The sequence below is a fragment of the Galeopterus variegatus genome, unplaced genomic scaffold (assembly GCF_000696425.1).
Source record: "Galeopterus variegatus unplaced genomic scaffold, G_variegatus-3.0.2 Scaffold5819, whole genome shotgun sequence".
Lineage (NCBI taxonomy): Eukaryota > Metazoa > Chordata > Mammalia > Dermoptera > Cynocephalidae > Galeopterus > Galeopterus variegatus.
This window is the reverse complement of record NW_007731930.1, coordinates 32756-52514: the sequence shown is the minus strand read 5'-3', so window position 1 is coordinate 52514 and position 19759 is coordinate 32756. Positions and strand designations below refer to the sequence as shown.

The 19759-nt window shown below is 34.1% G+C and overlaps 1 protein-coding gene across 1 annotated transcript in view; it reads left to right on the top strand.

The window, feature by feature from the left end:
* CCDC178 (coiled-coil domain containing 178) overlaps positions 1 to 19759 on the top strand; it is a gene marked incomplete at its 3' end in the record, with an annotated part of 69258 nt that overhangs the window by 16861 nt on the left and 32638 nt on the right. Inside the window, exon 3 of the mRNA XM_008590040.1 lies at positions 18434 to 18456. Coding sequence (XP_008588262.1) covers positions 18434 to 18456 — 23 coding nt within the window. The remainder of the gene's footprint in view (positions 1 to 18433; positions 18457 to 19759) is intronic.

Below are 19759 nucleotides of genomic sequence, written 5' to 3'. Positions count from 1 at the left end.
CCCTACCTGTTTGTTCTTTATCCACAGGCAATCATGCTAAGTAGTAATTTCCATAAGCCAACTTGACTAGTAAATTAAATAGTATTTACATCCTTTTTTGAGACACTAAACTGATTAGATGATTAGACGAGTAAATTGTTATATAAAAGGACACTATGCCCTTCTTGAGTTATTTTGCGTTAAAGAAATAATAGGTCTGTTGAAAGAGAATATCATGATTCTTTCTTTGTCTTTTTAACCTGTTAAAGTTTGGCTTTATATTCTGAAGGGTGTTCAATATTGAAATCACTGTTACTTTTCAAAGGATGACTCAGGAATGATTTAAAAAAATTTAAAAAACGTCATACCTTATATTAAGATTATATTTCTGAGCAACTAATGCAGAATTACATTGCCTATACAGGTGGATAAGTTTGTGAGACCTGTGCTGTTTCTTTTCCTTCATTGCTGTTGCTGGATCTGGCTTCGAGAACATTCTGATGGGCCACTCACAACTCTGTCTAGGATGTCATCTCCTTTGAGAGGCATTAGAGCACAGCCGTTAAGAACATAGGCTTTAGAGCGACATGTTCGGTGATCTTAGATGGGAGTGGAGAGAGAATGATACTGTGTTAGAATAAGTGCCAGCATATGATATGCACTCTCTATATATTAGCTATTGAAAATACAAAGTGAGCCAATTTAATAAATAGGGAAACTCTAAGAAGACAAGCATCAGGGTTGACTTGTTTAATGCTGTCTTGTGGTGCCTAGCTCAATGCAAATACACAGTAGGTGATTAATATATGTATGTTGAGTGAAAAAAGTAAATGAGAAGTAGTAGCAGAACCTTTCTTTTCTAGATATATTTGGGGCACTTATCCACCCAATATAGTAAGAACTGTCATTTACCAAACATGTGCTATTTTCTAGGCTTTTAATAATTATGTATTTTCGTATTTGTCCTTTATAGGAATCCTGCTTTACAGGTGAAAATTCTAAGACTTAGAAAAGTCAAATAATTTATATGTCATCACACAGATTACACTACGTTCTAGAGTTGGAATTTGAATTCAGTTCCATGTGACTGCAAAGTCCATTATAGCCTCTGTTTTACGACCCTAAAGTGCAGAGATCTTAGCTCTCATTACATGGAGTGTTAGTTAGTATTTTGACAAGAAGCACACAAAATAACAATGTCAGATAAATACCTTTCTAGACAAAAACTGCAGTAATGATAGTAATGATGTTTGTAAGTAAATAAACATGATGTACATACAAATTTTATATGATAGGAGGTTTATAGTGAAATAACTGCTAATGACACCCTTTGTTATTTTTGTTGTGTTTTGTTTTTGTTTTTAATTTTGTTTAGTTTTTAAATTTCAAGGCCTATTTTACAGATTTCTTATTTTCTAAATTTAAAAAATTATTTTATTTTGTTTTATTATTGACTATGTATCTGGTACTTAGATTTGCTACTGTTGAACTAGTAAGTAAAGAATACTTATTTGTGTTGCATATGCTGTATTTTTTGTCTCGGTCACTGCAACTATTCATTAGTTAGTTATCTATATCTGAATTAAATTTTAATGTTTTTAATCAGAGTAATCTTAGTCTTTTATTAGATAAAGTTCTATAAGCAATTGTAAATATCACCAGCAGAGCCTTTGCCCTAAATTCTATTGTAATCCTAGTATGAGTTCTACAAAAGAATTCTTATTTTCGGTTGCAGATTATCTGAATTCCTCTGGATTTTAAAGTTAGGAGTCAAAGCAGGCAACTGGCTTAACTATCTCTCTAAATTCTCCAAATATCATGTTCTGTGATTTCAATTAATAAAAAAGTCTGGTGCAGTGATGAGGACAGGCTAGTCCATGAAGGGTCCAGCAGCCAGCAAAAGAGAAAGGGATGTTTGTCCAAGGACAGGTTTATTTAAACTCCTCTCGCTGAGGTCCCCAATCCAAAAACATAGTGGAAACAATGCTTTGACTTTGTGTTCAATCCACACATTTCCCCCACTGAAGTTGGATTTTTCTCGGTGACTGTGAAGTGTACTTATGGTGGGTTTGGAGTGGGATCAAAGACAGAGAGAAAGAGAGTGATGCCGTATCTAGGCCACCAGTTTTTCCTCTTTTTTTAAATTGCAGATATTTCTCTCTTGGCTAAATTGTCAACTATGTTTCTCTACAAACTGCTTGTTTTTTTTAACAGCTTTGTGGAGATGATTTGCATACCATAAAGTTCACCATTTATAATATACAATTCATTGATTTTTAGTGCATTTACAGAATATTGTAACCATCGCCATAATCACAAATGACCACATATTGTATGATCCCATTTATGTGAAACGTCCAAAACAAGCAAATCTATGAAGATACATACAAAGCAGATTGGTTGTTTGCTAGGAGTGATAATCACTGCTGACTGTTGGGGGGTTTCTTTTGGGGTTATTGCTTGTTTGTTTTTAATCAGGCTAATCTTACTCTTCTGTTAGATAAAGTTCTATAAGTAATTGTAAAGTTGGCATCTACTTTAGGTATGAAATATATGAGTGAAATACCAATTTCCTTGGATCAACACTTACAATTCACTTGTCCCTTATGCCACAGTGATTTCCACTGTAGTCAGAATGAACTCTGGACAGCCCATCCATGATCAGCAGCCATGCATCGACCAAAGCTTGTCCATCACTCATGGCAATTTAATTAATTAATTAATTAATTAAATTTAGTTTAATTGAATTAAATTTGAATCTTGAAAGGAAAATTCTTCAGCGTAGAGTTACTATAGAGAGAAAACATTGCAAAATGATGGAAACAATCACCTGGATAACATCCCATACAAATGAAAGATTTTATTTTTTCTTCTACCTTATTCTAATAGTTTGCCTCAGCTATAGGTAGTCTTATTTAATTTGGAATGAGCACTACTGAATTGAAATTTTCTTGATCATTTAATATAAGTCATTAGTATGCTACTATGATTTTTTTAAATGGCGTTTTACTCATCATTTAGAAAAAATTCTTTAAAATATTAAGAACAGTATACAAAATAATAACATTGTCATCAATAGCAGTGATAATAAGGCTAATATTTATTAATGCCTACTGTACTTGTATGTCCTAGGCTGTATTAAACACTTAATTTACATGATTTTGCTGAATGCTTATCAAAACCTTGTGAGATAGAAACGTCATTCTCCCCAGTTACAGATGAGGAAAATGATTTCAGAGTTGATTTCCCCCAAGATCACGCAGTCAGTAGCATCTAGACCAAGTGTGTCTGAGCTCTAAGCACATTCTATTCACCACTGTGCTATGACATCTTTTCTTGACAATGTGTCAGCTAAGGACCAAAAACATAATGTTAAAATGCTTATAATAATAATTGGAAAACTTGGCTCTGTTGCACCATTTCTCATCTGTTTTTGACTGAAACTTAACATCTGACTTTTCTTTACTAAATCTGTGATACTTTGAGCCCTCTCAGTCTGTTAATTCTGTTTTTTTTTTTTTTTTTAAATTTGAAACTTATGGACACTTCAAACCCTGATATAGTCACTCTTTCCTAGTTTATAATTCTCATTTTCCTTTACTTCTTCGATTAATTAATTCGTCTCTTTAAACATTCACCAAATGGTATATTTGGTTCTTTGTTTCATTATTCTACTGTCCTTCTAGTCAGACAAAATGCCAACCCCAAATCTCTGTGGTTTTCTGCCATCTCCACTCCTACACCTACGCTGCTGAATAGTGTGCTGGAAAACACTACGCAATAATCCAAATTTGAGATAGTATGCATTCATGATCTCTAGCCTCAATGGAGCTTTTCATAATGCTCCAAAATTATTCTGCCTGTCAACCAAAATTTTCTATAGTATTCTATATTCTGCCTGTCAACCAGAATTTTCTATAGTATTCTGTGGTGGCTACTCCTAACCTTCTCTACTTTGTTCAAATTACTAAATCCTCCACTTCACTACTCACTTATTTCTTTCTTTTCAAAGAAAATAGGAACTATAATAATAGAAATGCCTCAAACTATTATTATTTCATATAAGCATTCTTGAATTCTACAAATTCTATAAGCATCCTTGGATTTTACAAATCCTTGAAAAATGTTGCCTAAATCTAGTATCACCGGTTCCTCACTTCCCCATTACTCATTTGTTCATTGCACACCGGTTCCTCACTTCCCCATTACTCATTTGTTCATTGCAGTCTGAACTTTGTCCCCATTATTCTAATGAAAATACTTTTAGCAAAGTGACAATTTACCTTTTTTCTGTTATCTGTTGCCACACACATACACACACACGCGTACTCCAAAACTTTGTGCAGTCTGAACTTTGTCCCCATTATTCTAATGAAAATACTTTTAGCAAAGTGACAATTTACCTTGTTTTTCTATTATCTGTTGCCACACACATACACACACACGCGTACTCCAAAACTTTGTGGCTAGAACACAAGAATTTATTTGGTTATCATTCAGCAATTTGTTCTGGACTCAGTTGGGCAATTTTACTGATTCTGGCCGGGGGCCAATCATATGGATGCACATGTCTGGTAACTCAACTGGGAATAATGATTAAGATGCCTCACTCACATGACTGGCAGAGAGTGTTCCAAGAGGACAAACCCCAGTGGGCAAGTGCTTAACAAATCTTTGCTTGTGTCATGTTTGCTGAAGTCCCACTGGCCAAAGCTAAGCACATAGTCAATCCCACTGTTAATACAGGAGAGTAGTAGACAAGATATGAATGCCAGGAGACATGATTGTTAGACGTCCATTTATGTAGCAATCTATCAGTCCATTTGCCACATGATTAATAATTCTCCCAAATGCAAACTAACCTCCTCCCAAAAAGTTTGATTTCATCCAGCAGGGTTTCATGCAGATCCATGATCACATGTTTTATAACAGATCTGTTGCAGATGAATTTCCTTGGGTGCAGATTTTTTTGACTCAGAGATCTGTCAACTAAAATGACAAATTCAGTGCTGCTCCCAAACACTTAGCATACAGTGGTAAAGTAGGGACAGAATAATAACAATAATCACCCTCACTTAAAAAGGGGAGGAATGAAAGTAAAAACTTTCACTGATTTGTAAATTCTTCATTTTATCATGACACAAGGTGTCAGCTCACACAAATCTGGGACCAGAGAATGATTCTTGATTAGGACCCTGTTCAGATTGCTGAAAATAATTTCCTAATGTCATTCTCCTTGGCTCTTTGCCATAGTGTCCGAGCTCTTGCTCTGAGAGGTACTTTCATTTCCATAACAAATGGATCTGCAGTGATACCTCAGACTTCTTCCTGCCCACAATAAGTTGGGAATTCAGAAGCTTCTTTGCATTTTGAACTCCCTTTTGCTTTTTAGTCCATGATGCCGCAATTCCCGTAAAAATTTTGGAGTTTCATATGAATCTGATTGGGTTTAACTCCTAAAAGTCACAACCATATTGTTTTTTTTAAATCTCCTTCTTTAATTAGATAATTAATGTTTATGTTATCCTGAATATTTTGTCTTTTAAAAATAAACAATTTTGGGGGAACATTTTAGGCTTAGCAGAACAATTGAGAAGATTGTTTAGAGAGTTCATATATATTCTGGATCCAGTTTTTCTTATTCTAATATATTAGTATGGTATCTTTGTTACAATTAATGAACCAATATTTAAAGATTTATTAACTAAAGTTCATATTTTTCTCAGATTTACTAAGGCTTTTTATTGAGGTGAAATTCACATATCATAAAATGAACTATTTTACAGTGAACAAACAACTCAGTAGCATTTAGTACATTCACAATGTTGTGTAATTACCACCCCTGTCAGATTAAGCCCCATATCTGTTAAAGATTTACTCTCCATTTACCTCTCAAACCAGGTCTGACAGCTGTCAATCTGCTTTTTATTTCAATAAATTTACCTATTCTGCATATTTAATATAAAGGAGATCATACAACATATGATATTTTGTGTCTGCCTTTTTTTTCATGTAGCGTAATGTTGGTGGTTCATCCACATTACAGCATGTATCACTACTTCATTCTTTTTTGTAGCTAAATAGTATTTCATTGTATATATATGCCACAATTTGTTTATCTGTTGATAGTGATTTGGGTTTTTTCCACCTTTTGTCTATTGTAAATAAGGCTGCTCTAAACATTCATGTATAAGTATTTGTTTGAGCACTTTTTTAAGTTCTTTATTTTTAAATTAAAAATATTTAAACATTTACTTGTACATATTTGTGGGGCACAGTGTGTTGTTTCAATACATGCATATATTGCACAATGATTCACTTAGGGTAGAGAGCATAGTTTTGTACCCATTAGTACACCACTTTTCCTCTCCACCCCACCTTGCCTCTGGTAACCATTATTCTACTCTCTATTTCTATGAGAATCTTTTTTTTTTTTTTTTTTAAGTTTCCACATATGAGTAAGATCATGCAGTATTTGTCTTTTTGTGCCTGATTTATTTCATTTAACATGATGGCTTCCAGTTCCACCCATGTTGCTGCAAATGATAAGATATCATTTTCCTTTAAATAGCTGAGTAGTATTCAGTTCTGTATATATACCAGTTTTTTTATAAATTCATCTGTTGATGGACATTTAGGTTGACTCCATCCACAGCAGCTGTACCAATTTACACTCCTACTAGCAATGTAGGAGAATTCCTTTTTCTCCACATCCCAGTCAGCATTTGTTATTTTTTGTCTTGTTGATAATAGCCATTCTAACTAGGGTAGATGATATCTCATTGTGATTTTAATTTGCATTTCCCTCATGATTAGTGATGTTGAGCATTTTTTTTTTCATGTGCCTGTAGGCCGTTTGTATGTCTTCTTTTGAGAAATGTCTGTTCAGGTCCTATGCCTATTTTCATATGAGTTATTTGGGTTTTTGCTATTGAGTTAAGTTCCTTATGTATTCTGTATATTAGCCTCTTGTCTCATGTGTAGTTTGCAAACACTTTCTTCCATTCTGCAGGTTGTCTTTTCAATTTGTTGACAGTGTCTCTTGCTGTGCAGAAGCTTTTTAGTTTGATGTAATCCTATTTATCTATTATTGCTTTAGTTGACTGTGCCTTTGTAGTCTTACTCCAAAAAGCACTGCCCACTCCCATTTTTTGTAGTGTTTCCCCTATGTTTTCTTCTAGTAGTTTCATAGTTTTGGGTCTTAAATTTATCTGTTTAAGTTGACCCATTTTGAGTTGATTTTTGTGTATGGTGAGAGAGAGAGTTATTATAGTTGCAATCTTCTGCATGGGGATACCAGTTTTCCCAGCACCATTTATTGAAGAGGCTGTTCTTTTCCCATTTTGCACTTTCATTGAAAATCAGTTGGCTGTAAAGTGTGGGTTTGTTTTGGGCTCTCTATTCTATTCCATTGGTCAATTTGTCTTTTTTTATGTCTGTACGATGCTGTATTGTTTACTACAGCTTTATCATATATTTTGAAGTGAGGAAGTGTGATGTCTCCAACTTTGTTCTTTTTGTTCAAGATGTCTTTAGCTATATGGGTCTTTTTTGGTTTCATACAAATTGTAAGATCATTTTATTCTATTTCTGTGAAGAATGTCGTTGGAATTTTGATAGGGATTGCATTCAATGTGTAGATTGCTTTGGGTAATGCAGACATTTTGATAATGTTAATTTTTCCAACCCATGAATATGGGATATCTTTCCATTTATTTGTGTCCTCTTCAGTTTTTCTCACCAATGTTTTATAGTTTTCATCTTAGAGGTCTTTCACCTCCTTAGTTAAATCTATTCCTAGGTATTTCATTTTTTTAGTAGCTATTGTGAATGGGATTGCTTTCTCTATTTTTTCTTTGCCAATTTATTTTTGGTGCATGAGAAGGCTGTTGATTTCTGTATGTTGATTTTGTACTCTGCCATTATACTGAATTCATTTATTAGTTCTAGCAAATTTTGGTGGAATCTTTAGGATTTTCTATGTATAGGATCATATCACCTGACAATTGGGATAGTTTGGCTTCCTCCTTTCCAATTTGAATGCCCTTTATTGCTTTCTCTTGCCTTATTTTACTGGCTAGAACTTTTAGTAGTATGTTGAATAAGAGTGGGAAAGGTGGGTATCTTTGTCTTGTTCAAGATCTTAGAGGAAAAGCCTCCAATTTTTGTCCATTCAGTACAATATTAGCTGTGGGTTTGTTATATATGGCCTTCATTGTGTTGAGTTACATTCCTCATATACCTAATTTGTTAAGTGTTTTTATTATGAAGGGGTATTGGATTTTATCAAATACTTTTTCTGCAGCTATTGACATAATCATATGTTTGTTTGTTTTTTTCCTTTCATTCTGTTGATGTGATGCATCATGTTTATAAAATTGGGTATGTTGAACCATCCTTGCATTCCTGGGACGAATCCCACTTGATCATGGTGAATGATCTTTTTAATGTATTGCTGGATTCTGTTTGCTAGTATTTTGTTGAGGATCTTTGCATCTATGTTCATTGTGGAAATTGGTCTGTAGTTTTTGTTTTGTTTTGTTTTGTTTGCCATGCCTTTTTCTGGTTTTGATATGTGGGTAATGCTAGCCTCATAGAATGAGTTTGGAAGTATTTCCTCCTCCTCAATTTTCTGGATGAGTTTGAGGAAAATTGGTATAAATTCTTCTTTAAATGTTTGGTAGAATTTGACAGTAAAGCCATCAGGTCCTCTTTCTTTGTTGGAAGACTTTTTATTACTGCTTCAATTCCATTACTCATTTTTGATCTGTTTAGGTTTTCTAGTACTTCATCATTCAACTTTGGTAAGTTGTTTGTGTCTAGGAATTTAGCCATTTCATATAGGATTTCCAGTTTGTTTGCATATAGTTCTTTTTACTAGCCTCTTATGATCCTTTATATTTCTGTGGTATCAGTTGTAATGCTTCCTTTTTCATATCCGATTTTATTTTTGAGTTTACTGTCTTTTTATTCATTTGTCCAGCTAAAGGTTTATCTATTTTATCTTTTTGAAAAACCAGCTCTTGTATTATCAATATATTTATTGTTTTTTATATCACTAATTTATTTATTTCTGCTCTGATCTTTGTTATTTCTTTCCTTCTATGGATTTTGGTTTGGTTTTTTCTCGAGGTGGTTTATTTGGAGTCTTATTTTTTGATGTAGGGACTTATTGCTATAAACTTCCCTCTTAGAACTGCTTTTGCTGTATCCCATATCTTCTGATATATTGTGATTTCATTTTCATTTGTCTCCAGGAATGTTTTAATTTCCTTTTTGATTTTTTTTAATCCATTTATTATCTGGGAGCATGCTGTGTAATTTTCAAGTATTTGTATGGTTTCTAGTGTCCATTTTGTTGTTGATTTCTAGTTTTATTCTGTTGTGGTCAGACAAGGTAGTTAACATGCTTTCTATTTTTTAATATTTGTTCGGTCTTGTTTTGTAACTTATATAGCCAGTCTATTCTAGAGAATGTTCCATGTGTTGCTAGGAAAAATGTGTATTCTGCAACTGTGGATGAAATGTTCTATAAATATCTGTTAGATCAAGTTGGCCTGTAGTAGAGATTAATTTCTGATGTTTCCTGGTTAATTTTCTGTCTGGATGACCTGTCTTTGGCTGAAAGTGGGGTATTAAAGTCCCCAACTATTATTGTGTTGGAGTCTATCTTTCCTGTTAGATCCAATAGTAATTGCTTTATTTAATTGGATGCTCCAGAGTTGAGTGCATATATATTTAGAATTCTTATATCCCCCTGTTGAACTTATCCCTTTATCATATAATGACCATTTTTACCATTTTATACTTTCCTTGGCTTGAAGTCTATTTTATCTGATATAAATAAAACTACTCCTGCTCTTTTCTGGTTTCCATTTGCATGCAATAACTTTTTTCATCCCTTCACTTTCACGTGGTGTGTATCTTTATCAGGTAAGTGAGTTTCTTGTAGGAAGCATATTGTTGGTTCTTGTTTTATAATCCATTTAGATATTCTGTGTCTTTTAATTGGGGCACTTAAGTTTGTCTTCTTAGGGTATGCCAATTATGTGGAGGTTATTTTGTTAGAGGGAGTCCATAATGCTGTATTTCTGTTTCATTTTTTCTTATTCTTTTTGCTTTTCTGATTGTATAATTTTGTGTGTTTTATCTTCAAGCTCACTTTCCTCTGTTTGATTAAGTCTGCCGTTAGAGCTTTCTATCAAGTTCTTCAATTCAGATAATGTATCCTATATTTCTAAAATTTCTATTTTTAAAAAAAAAATTGATTCAATTTCTTTGTCAAGTTTCTTGTTCTGTTCATGATTTTTTTTCCAGATATCTTTTAATTTTTTATCTGTATTTTCTTGTGACTCCATGAACACCGTTAGAGAGTTATTCTGAAGTCTCTGTCAGACATTTCATAAATCTGCTCTTCCTCTTGGTTCATTGTTGGTGCTTGTTTTGTTTCCTTCAGTGGTGTCATATGTCTCTATCCTTTCTTGATCCTTGTGTCTTTACATTGATGCCTAGGCATTTGAGGAGACTGCTACCTTTTCTAGGTTTTACAGGTATTCTTTTGGTGGTGTTAGATCTTTACTTGTTAATATCAGAGCTTTGTTTCTGATCTATGGTTTCTTTCCTTCCCTTCCCTTCCTTCCTTTTCTTCCCTTCCCTTCCTTTTCTGTGTTGGATTATTAGCTGCCACCCCCACTTAAACTCTGTACTGGAACTAACTTGCTGTCCTTTGGTTACTTCCAAAATTGAGGGAATTTCCTGTGCAGACAGCACTTGAGCTCTGTGATCACTGAGCTTCTTTGATTTGTATACCATGTCTCTTTTCAAACTTGGGAAGTTTTCATATATTATTTCTTCCAATATTTTTTCTATCTCCATTCATTGGAACTCTCATTATGTATATGTTGATTCATTTGATGGTGTCCCTAAGGTATCCTGGATTCTATTTAGTTCTCTTCATTCAATCAACCTATTTTCAAGTTCACTGACTCTTCTTTCTCTCTGTCCAAATCATCTATTGAACACTATAGTGAGTTTTTCATTTCAGTTATTATAATTTTTAATCCCCAAATTTCTATTTAGTTTTTTTTTCTACTTTTTATCTCTATTGATATCCAGTATTTGTTCTCCTGTGTTTCTTTAGTTCTTTGTCCATGGTTACTTCTAACTCTTCGAGAAGATTTGACACTTCATTGAAATTCTTTGTTTAGTAAGGCCAGTGTCTGGGCTTCCTCAGGGATGATTTCTGTCTATTTTTTTCCTACGAATGGGCCATATGTTTCTGTTTGTTTCTACAATTTTTTTGGTGATCATTATCGAAAACTGAGCATTTTGGTAATGTGGCAGTTCTGGCAATCAAATTCTCTCTTTCTAAGGGTTTGCTGTTGTTGATTGCTAAAGGTGGTAGGTACCCATTTGTTTAATACCTTTTCCAAACTACTTTAGCAAAGACTGTCTTCCTTTTCACGTATGGTCACTAAAATTTCTGTTATGTGAGTGTTCAGCCAGTGACCTGACTGAAATTTCCTTAAATGTCCTTGAGCCAAACAAAACAAAACAAAAGAAAACTCTTTCCATTTTTCAACTTGACTCTAAGCTAGGGCACTCCTCAACATCTACAACTCTGCCTCAGCATTTACCTCCTGCTGCATGTAGCTCAAAGACCTGCCAGAGGTGCAAGTCTGGGATTCTCTCAGGTCTTTTCTGAGCATGTGTGTGGTCTTACACATGTATGTTGAACTCTGGTTTCCTGATATACGTTGTGGCCTTCTCAGCCCTTATTTCCCCAAGAAACTTCCTCCTAAGCCTCTTCCTTCCCAGGCTTTTGGGTCTGTCTTCCATTTGTCCTATCCTCTGCCTATTTCCTCAAGGAAGTATAGACAATATATGTCTTTAAATCTTCTGACAGACTCCACCACAACTCAGAAAGTCATTTAAGCCCAAAGGTGGAAGTCAAAACAAAGGTCTGCTTCTGTGAAGTCCCTCAGAGAACTGTCATATAGGCCAAAAAATGTACAACAGTAATTTTTTTAAAATGGCCTGTATTAACCCCCTGTCATCAGTATGCCACACCAGGAATGTGGACTATTCTCCCAATGGCTACCATTACTGTGATTGGGAATGGGACATGAAAGGCAGGAAAGCATAAATGCCACAACACTACATTACCAAAATTTACTCATCTTTTTCTTCATTAAAAACTCCGCTGGTTTCTATAAGTTTTTTATTAGATTCTAAGCTTTAGAAAAAGCAAATTCTGTCAGTGTTTGCCAACATAATGATTGTTTCAGTGAAAGGACTGATTCTTTGAGCAGCCTACGCTACCATTTTCTATGATGTTACTAAAGTTGTATTCTTTTTAAATCCATATCCTTCTCTAGTTTGGGCATGCCATTCTGCTGTAGGAACACATCCTTAATATTCTTAAATGCCATGGGTCTATAGACACTTTCTTAAAATGCTCTGCTTTTTATCTCAATTTTTTCCAGCCATCAAGATTTTCAAAGTAAGAAATGTCCTCTAGATAAAGGGAAAATAAAGCTTGTTTCTATAAACCCCTTTGTTAAGATATCAGTAAGATGTAAGATGATGCCTAATAGACTGTATTATCTAGGTACAAGCTTCTAATAATCTTAAGTATGTCATCTCTTACTAGCTTGACATGCTCAAAGTACAGAAAGGTCCAGCTCAAAAAGAATGATAACGTTACATTTTGAGGCATAAAGTGAACTACAAAAAGATTCATAGAAAATCTACAATGTTTTTAACAGGGTTGTATTGGAAAAAAAGCACTGGCATCATGAATTAATAGGACTGAGATGGTTCAAAATGAAGACAGCTTGGGACCCAATTTTTTATGGTTGAAATACAGGCTAAGGAATCTAGTTAGCTAGAAACATGCTTGATTTTTTTTTCTATGAAAAGGGAAAGAGGGGCTGGCTGGTTAGCTCAGTTGTTTAGAGCCTGGTGTTATAACACCAAGGTCAAGGGTTTGGATCCCTATACCAGCCAATCACCAAAAAAAAAAAGGAAAGAGAAAAGCCAAGTAATAAATTACGTTACCATTCTCATAGGGCAAAACTGGGTTCTATTAAGAAACATTCTTTACTCCTGTATTAAGGAGCTCTGATAATATGTGCCAACCTGGATTTCATATTTTCTATGGAATAGTGGTATCTGTAGACCTTACATTTTTCCTCTTTTTGGATATGACTGTCTATTGTAATCATCCTGTCCCTTCTTGACTATTGTACATTGTGTGTGAGTGTGTGTGTTGGTAGGATAGAGTGTCTTTTTTCATTTCATAGTTTTCTATATTAAGAAGAGCTTCACTTGAGGAGACTCATCTGTATCCAGACCTGAGGGAGATCATGAGGTTGTGTATTTTGAACCTTTACCATAATTAGATGATACAACTGTTTGGAGGCACTTATTTTGCATATAGGATACATGTATATCCTTGCGGCCAAAGGGAAGATAATGTAGTATTAAAAATGGCTACCCTCATCTTTATACCCTTTCCATTAACAGCCAAAGCCTATTCTTCCATCCTTTAACCATAGTTTGGATTTGTAACTTGTTTTGAACAACAGATGTGTCAAAAAGGATGTCATACAACTTCCAAGCAAAGTCTCAAGAGGCCTTGAAGCTTCTGCTTTCACTTTCTTACTCCCCTAAGATCCTCATATAAAGAAGACTAATGTAGCTTCTGTAAGGATGAATGACCAAGTAAAGAGAAAGAGGCTTAAGCAACAGCTAGTACAAACCACTAGTCTTGTGAGTGCCCCTTCTTGGACCACCTATCCTATTGAAGCTGCCAGATGGCTGCATTAGTTAAAGGTCACATTAGTGACCTCAAACAAGACCAGAAAAATCATTCAGCTGAGCCCAGCTCATGTTGGTGACTCACAGAAGTATGAGCAAATAAAATGAGGATTGTTTTTAGCTACAAAATTTAAGAGTGGTTTTATAATGCAGCAGTAGCTGATACATTATTAAATACAATGCAGAAATATTCAAGCACATGTGTGTACAGACAACAAATTAAAGTGAATAAAATGAAAATTTTCATTCAGTATATTGGAAATAAAACTGTTGACTATTTCCTCCTTCTGGAAAAATTATCTTCCCTTGGCTTTTTCTTTTTTTTAACTTGACTCTTTACAGGCTTTTTTTTTTTTTTTTTCTTTTTCCCCCCTCACTTTGATGGATACACCTTTCAGTCTTTATGGCAGGCCATTACTTCCTCTGGCCATATTGGAAATATTGGTGCTCCCCAGCCATGCACACGTCTCATTGTACTCTCCCTTTGGATGATCCCATTTGAAGTTATGCTGTTTTTGTTTTTGTTTTTGTGGCTGGCCAGTATGAGGATCCGAGCCCTTGGTGTTACAACACCACACACTAATGAACTGAGCCAATTGGCCAGCTCCATGCTGTTTATACACTAGATTGAGATTTCTGGCTCAGATTTTACTTTTTTTCCTAAGGCCCATAAACCCAGTGCCTACTGAACATTTTTTTAATGTATATCCTTAAAACATCTCAAATTCAAAATATCCAAAATGGAATTAATCATTTCTTTTTCCTTCTGTGCTCCCATATGTGGTTAATGGCACATTATTCACCCAATAATCTAAGCCAGAAGGTTGGTTAACTATACTGGCTACTCATTCTTCCTCACTCTTTGCATACAATTACTGATTTGGTTTGATTCCACCTCTGCTAATATATCCCAAATCTAAACAATTCTTTCCTCTCGTGCTGTAGTATCTCGATTCAGGCCACTGTCATTCTTGCGTGGACTACTGTTACAGCCCTACACTGGTTCCTCCTTGGTTGTCATTTTCTCCTCCCACGTATCCTCCATAAAACAGGCCATGTGTCTTTTCTTTCTAAATATATTATTGCCAGTAATTGTTTAAAACCCTCCTCCAAAACTCTCTTGCCACAATGGTCAATTCACATTCCTTGGTATGACATAAAATATCTTTTACAGAACAATACTTATTCTTAAGCTTTATGTCCCCTCATGTACTCTGCTCTAGCTATGATTAACTCTCTTACCTCTGGGCCTTAATTCATGCAATTCCTCTCTTATCTCTGTTTAATCCTCACTTCTTACAAAACCAGCTTTGCATTCCAGAGTCTCTAGGATAACTGTCCTCCCATAAAATTTCATGACATTTGACTGACCACTGCTGTGGCAATTAGCACATGGTACTGTAATTGTTGGTGTGTCTCTCTTCCAACAAAACTGTAAGATCTCAGAAGTCAGAGTCTACATAATTCACCACTAGTCACAGAAAGTACCAGAACTTGGCACATTATAGGCATCAAATAAAATATTTTAAATTAATATATTCAGGAATAATTTCTTAAATTATGTAAAATTTTGCATGAGGTTGATTTTTAAAATATCGATAGGATGAACTTGTTGCTAAAATTCTTAAACTTGGCATATTGCTTAATAAATATTACCTACCTTTTCAAGATGATTTTGAATTTTAAATAGGATAATTTTAAGAAACCCTAAATTGAGTATAAATATAATAATAATGAGTAGTATTACAGACAAAAGTAGGTCTCAGTTACGGGAAATAGTATTCAGTGTTAACACACCACGTCTACAAATATTTTGAAGTACAAAAGGTGATTCCTAACATAAAGTTAGTTTTTTATTATTTTTAGAGTAGAAAATGGAAGGCTTATGAATACTTTCTTTGTCTCAAAAATAGCATTTAAATATTTAACATATTTGGTAATAATTTCCAATAGAAATATAGAGTTAAAAAAAATGGGGTCAATGGAAATGTTAGACATATCAAACAGGAGTTTGTGGGCAATGTGGTTTAGACCTATAAGTAAATGAAGTGTTTCATTTCCCCTATAATGTGATAATTTGTTAAACTATGTCTAACTTGACATTTTCAGTCCCCCTTCATGTTTGTTTTTCTTTGCTCTTCTGAAAAAAACAGAAATAACAATTGCATGGGATATTGTGGTTAGTTGGATATAGTTGATTAGAGATTTTAATCAAAGCTTCTAAACTCCACAAATATTTACCACAATAAGTTAAATTCTAAGCTTAATTATAATCAGATATTTTATTAAAAATAACAATTTAAAGTGACTTTGAGGGAATTCTAAAACGTGTCCAAATATTTCAGATACTCAATTATGAATGTAAAACTTCAAATTTTTCTCTGGTATTGTAGGCTTTCCCTATGTTAACCATTTAAATATTCTGAATAAATATTATTTGAATACTAGGTACCTGAAATTTTGCCTATCCACATCAGGTCAAAAACTGATTAAAATATTTTTTTCCTTATTTCTTTATCACTTATTTCTACAAAAATATTGCTAGGGTAATGTTTTGATGTATTGACCTAAAATTTTTCTCCATACCAAATTCCACTTTCTAAAAATTTGGATAACTTGTTTTTATCTTTATAAAAATGAATCATTTTTTATTACACTTAAAAAGGATCAAACCAAGAATATTAATTAATTATTACTCACTTGTTGAAGATGTTTAAATTTTGGGATAATTATTTCACACTTCATTGAAAAGCCTCTTAACCAATTTCCTCCTGACTCTTTTGTGACGCTCCTATTTCAAATGGCTTCTTAGAACTATCATATAAATCAGTAGGATTTTGCATTATTCAGGACTCTTGAGTTGCCAGTTTCTAAAATCAAGGGAGGACATTTTTCTGATTATTAATTAGTTTAGAATCTGTTAATATGCTCACTGAATGTTAATTCTCCTCACTGCAAAATACCTGTTTATCTTCTGTCTGTTTTCTTTGTTGTTGTTTTTTTTTCATTTTGAAGGGCACATTAAATAACATTTTTTGACTTTTTTAATTGAAAATTGATTATATATATTTGTGAGGTGCAGAATATCAGTGCACATGTACAATATGTGGTAATCAAATCAGGATAATTAATATACTCATATTTACAAAATGTAACCAATCTTTGTGACCTTTAATGATTTCTCACTAACCCCCTGCACCTCCCCCTTTCCCACTTCTAATAACCACAGTTATGTACTCTCTTTTTTTTTTCTTGAAAGTCCAATGTATTATTGTGATTCTTTCTTTTTCTTTCTTTCTTCCTTTTCTTTTCTTTTCTTTTTTTTTTCTTTTTCTTTCTTCATTTTAGCTCCCACTTGTGAGGGAGGACATGCGGTATTTCTATTTCTGTGCCTGGCTTATTTCTTTTGTCCATTTTTTCTTTTGGGTTTATTCGTATTTTCTTATTGACTTGGAGGAACAACTTATTGCATTTAGTAAGATGTATGTGTTGTGAACATTTCTGAAAGAAAGTGAGCCAAAATGCCAGGTACCAATCAAGCTTTATTAAAGGAAAAGAATCTGCCAGGCTGCACTCAGAGTGGAGGGCAGCACTAGGTGTCGGGGTGAGAGAGCTTATAAAGGGTGCCAAGGGCTGGCTCATACAATCAAGGAGGGGCATTATGCTAATGCAGAAGCTATGCGACCAGGGTGGAAAACTGCACCTTTGTGGAAGAAAAAGAATTTCTGTTTCTCAGAAATCATGAGGTTTCTCATAAAGGGAAGGGGAGAGGGGTTGGGGCCATTTTGTGCTTGGCCTTGCCTCAAATGGCACCGGTTATGTTCAGAACCTATCAATTTCCTCTCTGTTTATGACTTTTCTTTTTACTTTATTTATATTTTTTAGTAAAAAGATTTTTAATTGTAATGTGCTTAAGTTTATCATTTCTAATTAAGAAATTATTTACTTTAAGTGCTTTGTGTCTTGTTTAAGAAATTTGATAGAATATGGGAACTGAAGAGAAGTAATCATGTATGCCAAATCTACCATTTTTAAGTAGAAGTAATCCATGAAACCCATAACATTCTAACTTCGTGTTTTTGGTATTTTATGTCTCTGATAGCCCAATGTACTACTAGGATATATCTGTAGAATATGACTCGTGCCAAAGAGTTTATAGTCTAAAAGAGACATATTATGGAAAACTAAATATTTCTGAACTTGCATATAATTTTGTGTTTACTAATCGTTGGTAATATATTAAAATTCAATGGATGTCATGTACTTATTGTGTGTAAATTCTCTTGGGAATAAGTAGCATTTGAACTGGCCTTTGATAAAGGGGTAGGGTTTAGAAACACAGAAATAAAAAGTGAGAACAATTAGGTGGAAGTAATAATAAAAAAATAGGAATAGGTAGGAGAAATATGTACCTGTTTGGGAANGAAATAAAAAGTGAGAACAATTAGGTGGAAGTAATAATAAAAAAATAGGAATAGGTAGGAGAGTATAACAGAGTATAATTTGACAAAATTATAGTGGGGTATGTGAAGTAGAGAATTGACAGTTTTATCAGTGAGTTTAAGTGAAGTTTACCAATTATTTTTTTAGATATTTATAATTTGATTTTTACTGAGATCTTTTATTTTGACAGTTTGAAACTTCTTTTGAAGAATGGTAAGAAACTTTCTTGCTTCTTTTATTGTTTTTTTTTTTAATGTTGAAATTTTGATAATCTACTGTAGACCAGTTTTACCTCCAAAGGAACAATAAATTGAAAGTAGGATTTTTCACATTACATATTAAAATGTATTTCTAAAAATATAAGAATTAGGGGATGGCCGGTTAGCTCAGTTGGTTAGAACATAGTGTTAACACCGAGATCAAGAGTTTAGATCTTTTTACCAGCCAGCCACCAAAAAAAACCCCAAAAACAACAACAACAACAACAAAAAAAAAAAAAAAAAAAAAAAAAAAAAAAAAAAAAAAAAGAAAGAAAAGGTTAGAAACATAGGAATAAGGACATGACTTAAAATGGCAGAATAGGGATATTCAGGCCCCCTCCTTCCACAAAAATAACTATAAAGTTTGCAAAAAGGTCAGAATAAACCACGGCAGAAATCTGGAATCTAGTCAAAAATTGATAACAACCAGGGGAAAACTTAATAAAGAGGCTGCTGCATTGCATTAAGAGAGCACTGTGGTATTATAAATTCCCCACTCACCATTCTCCAACCCTCAGCTTAGTGGTAGCTGTGAAAAGAGTAGCCCACCCTTGTGGTGCAAAAGGGAACAATGGGGAACTTATTCTCAGAGAATTGTATTTGAGTGTTTTGACCTGTCTGACAGCTTTCCAAAGGATTAGCACAAAGTTTTACCTTTGTTTTGCTTGACTTGGAGTGATCCCAGGGCTGGGGTGGCTTCTAGGCAGAGTTTGCCAATAGCATTCAAAGGCATATACTTGCCACATACAGCAGCCTGAGGCTATGGATAATAGCTGGGACAAGCATTAGATAGATCAAAATGCCTGGGAAATAAAAGACTGGTAAAAGAGATACATGGGGGAATAGTGTTTTTTTTAAGCCCTTAATATACTAGGGAATTGAGAAGGACACAGATATGGTGAGGGTTGAAAATATCCTGAGAAAAGACCTGAGAAGTGTCTGATCTTTTATCTCTGGCTGACCTTTAGGATCAGCACAGGAAGGAACAGAAGACACGGGCAGGGTTGTAAATAGCCTGGAAAAGCATTGAACACAGGGCCAATCTGCTAGGATTGCAGAAGCCTGTTTTTGTTTGGTTTGGTTTTGTTTTTGTTTTTTTCATTGTTCTTTTTTTTTGGCTCCAGGCATTTAAGATAACTCACACAAAAGTCTAGCTCACCAGTAAGCTAAGGAAACACAGATGTCAATGGCCACGCATGACAAAGAATACATTGCAAAAAGTGTTTAGAAGAGTCACTAAATAAACAAACAACAAC